Below are 1,815 nucleotides of genomic sequence, written 5' to 3' on the forward strand. Positions count from 1 at the left end.
AAACCACAACATCAGACAATGGCAACGCCTTCGACCATTGTAATACCCCAAAACTTGTTGTCTGAATAATGCAAAAAGTAATGCAATTGAAGGTACCTTGCTCACAGCTCCTCGCAGCACATGTGCTCCATTAACTACAGGATTGGGAAGTCGACGGCGTGCAAAATTATACGGGAAACATGCGAGGCCATATGGCATGCACTTGAACCTGTCTACCTGCCGGTATGCATTGTTTGCATGTATGGTTATAAGAAGAGATTCTTGTTTACAGCAGTCAAAGAAAATATGCCTGTCTCCTGTGTTCTGTTTGTTTTCTCCATGTTTTCCTGGCACTTCATCACACCTCCAAGCATTTACCCCAACTATGTTCTATTTCAGTGTCCCACAATGTCGACTGGGGAGAGCACAGCCCGTGATTTTCAGGAGATGTGGGACTTCCCCAACTGTGTCGGTGCCATAGATGGCAAACATGTAGCCGTTCAGAACCTTCCAAACGGAGGATCAGAGCTCTTTAACTATAAGGGCTATTACAGCATCATGCTACTAGCTGACTGCGACGCAAGGGACAGGTTCTTGAAAGTGCACATTGAGGAGCAGGGCCAAGGGAGTGATGTTGGCATATTCCAAAATACGGACTTTGGAGCTCAGCTAGCCAGTAGATGCCTGGATATTCCGCAACCAAAGAAACTGCCAAAGAGCTCGGTGCAGTTAGTGCATGTAATCGTGGGAGATGAAGCATTCCCACTTTTGCTGAACTTAATGCGGCCATACCCAGGGAAGTAGCTTAATCTGAAAAAGGCTGTGTTTAACTACAGGCTGTCAAGGGCCAGGAGGATCATTGAAAACTCATTTGGCATTCTTGCAAGCAGATGGCGTATTTACAGACAGCCAATAATAGCAAGCCTGCCAACATTGAAAGAAAATAGTCGTGAGTACAGTATGTCTGCACAACTACCTCCGCGCATTAGATGAAGCAGCAGCTGTTCAAGATCGTTGCTATTGTCCACTTGGGTATGTAGACATCGAAAGTGTGTCAGGTGATGTTGTGCCTGGGAGATGGAGGGCATCTGTGACATGCAGTGATGCCATCAGGGATGTGACATCCCTGAGCAGGAACATGTATTCTAGTGATGCACGGAAAGTGCGGGATACATATGCAGACTATTTCTGCTCCATTGGAGAGAAGCCAGGTCAATACAGCGTAGTTTGTCGTGGATGCCAGCCAGAAATGTAAGCTCGAGGATGCACTGAAATTATGCGTTCTGTGACACTTTGTATGGCTGACAGGTGTACCACCATGAATATGTAAAAAATACAGTGACACAGTTTTGTAAACTATGTATTCATTAAACAGTTACTCATGACCATACGTCACATGAAAAAGAAGCTGCTGAACGCGCAATAGCATAAGATGCTTTTGTCTATCAACCATTTAGCAAGCATTGGCCGAAGGCTCAGCAAAAAAAGAGTGTCGCTGTCCATCATGTCAACGTAATCCTGCGAAGGTGCTGAGGCTCCGCTCATTTGCCTTGTTGCGGACACAAGCACCTCCTGCAGCGTTGCAATTGTTTGCTCCGGCCTTCTGCACTTCGGTCTTCATGATCCTGGAGAGACTGGAAATCCTGCGTTGGCGTGAACGCAGAGGCCGACGAGCCGTCCTGCAAATTAATATATTGAACAAAGGTGTGAAGAAACATTGGCATGTGGCCGGCCTGTGTGTCATGACAGAGCCTGAATTTTTTGGGAAATATTTTCTTTTTCTAAACTCGCGGCGTAAAAATTGGGTAAATAAACATGCGCTCTAAATTCATGCCC

General features: G+C 46.0%; 1 protein-coding gene across 1 annotated transcript; it reads left to right on the forward strand.

Moving 5' to 3' along the window:
• The first annotated feature begins 387 nt into the window (after window positions 1-387).
• LOC135384316 (uncharacterized) lies at window positions 388-783 on the forward strand. The gene has a single exon (XM_064613522.1). It carries the CDS (start codon window positions 388-390, stop codon window positions 781-783), a length of 396 nt encoding a protein of 131 aa, XP_064469592.1.
• Window positions 784-1,815: the final 1,032 nt, after the last annotated feature.

The sequence above is a fragment of the Ornithodoros turicata genome, chromosome 1, assembly GCF_037126465.1.
Source record: "Ornithodoros turicata isolate Travis chromosome 1, ASM3712646v1, whole genome shotgun sequence".
In the NCBI taxonomy this organism is placed as follows: domain Eukaryota; kingdom Metazoa; phylum Arthropoda; class Arachnida; order Ixodida; family Argasidae; genus Ornithodoros; species Ornithodoros turicata.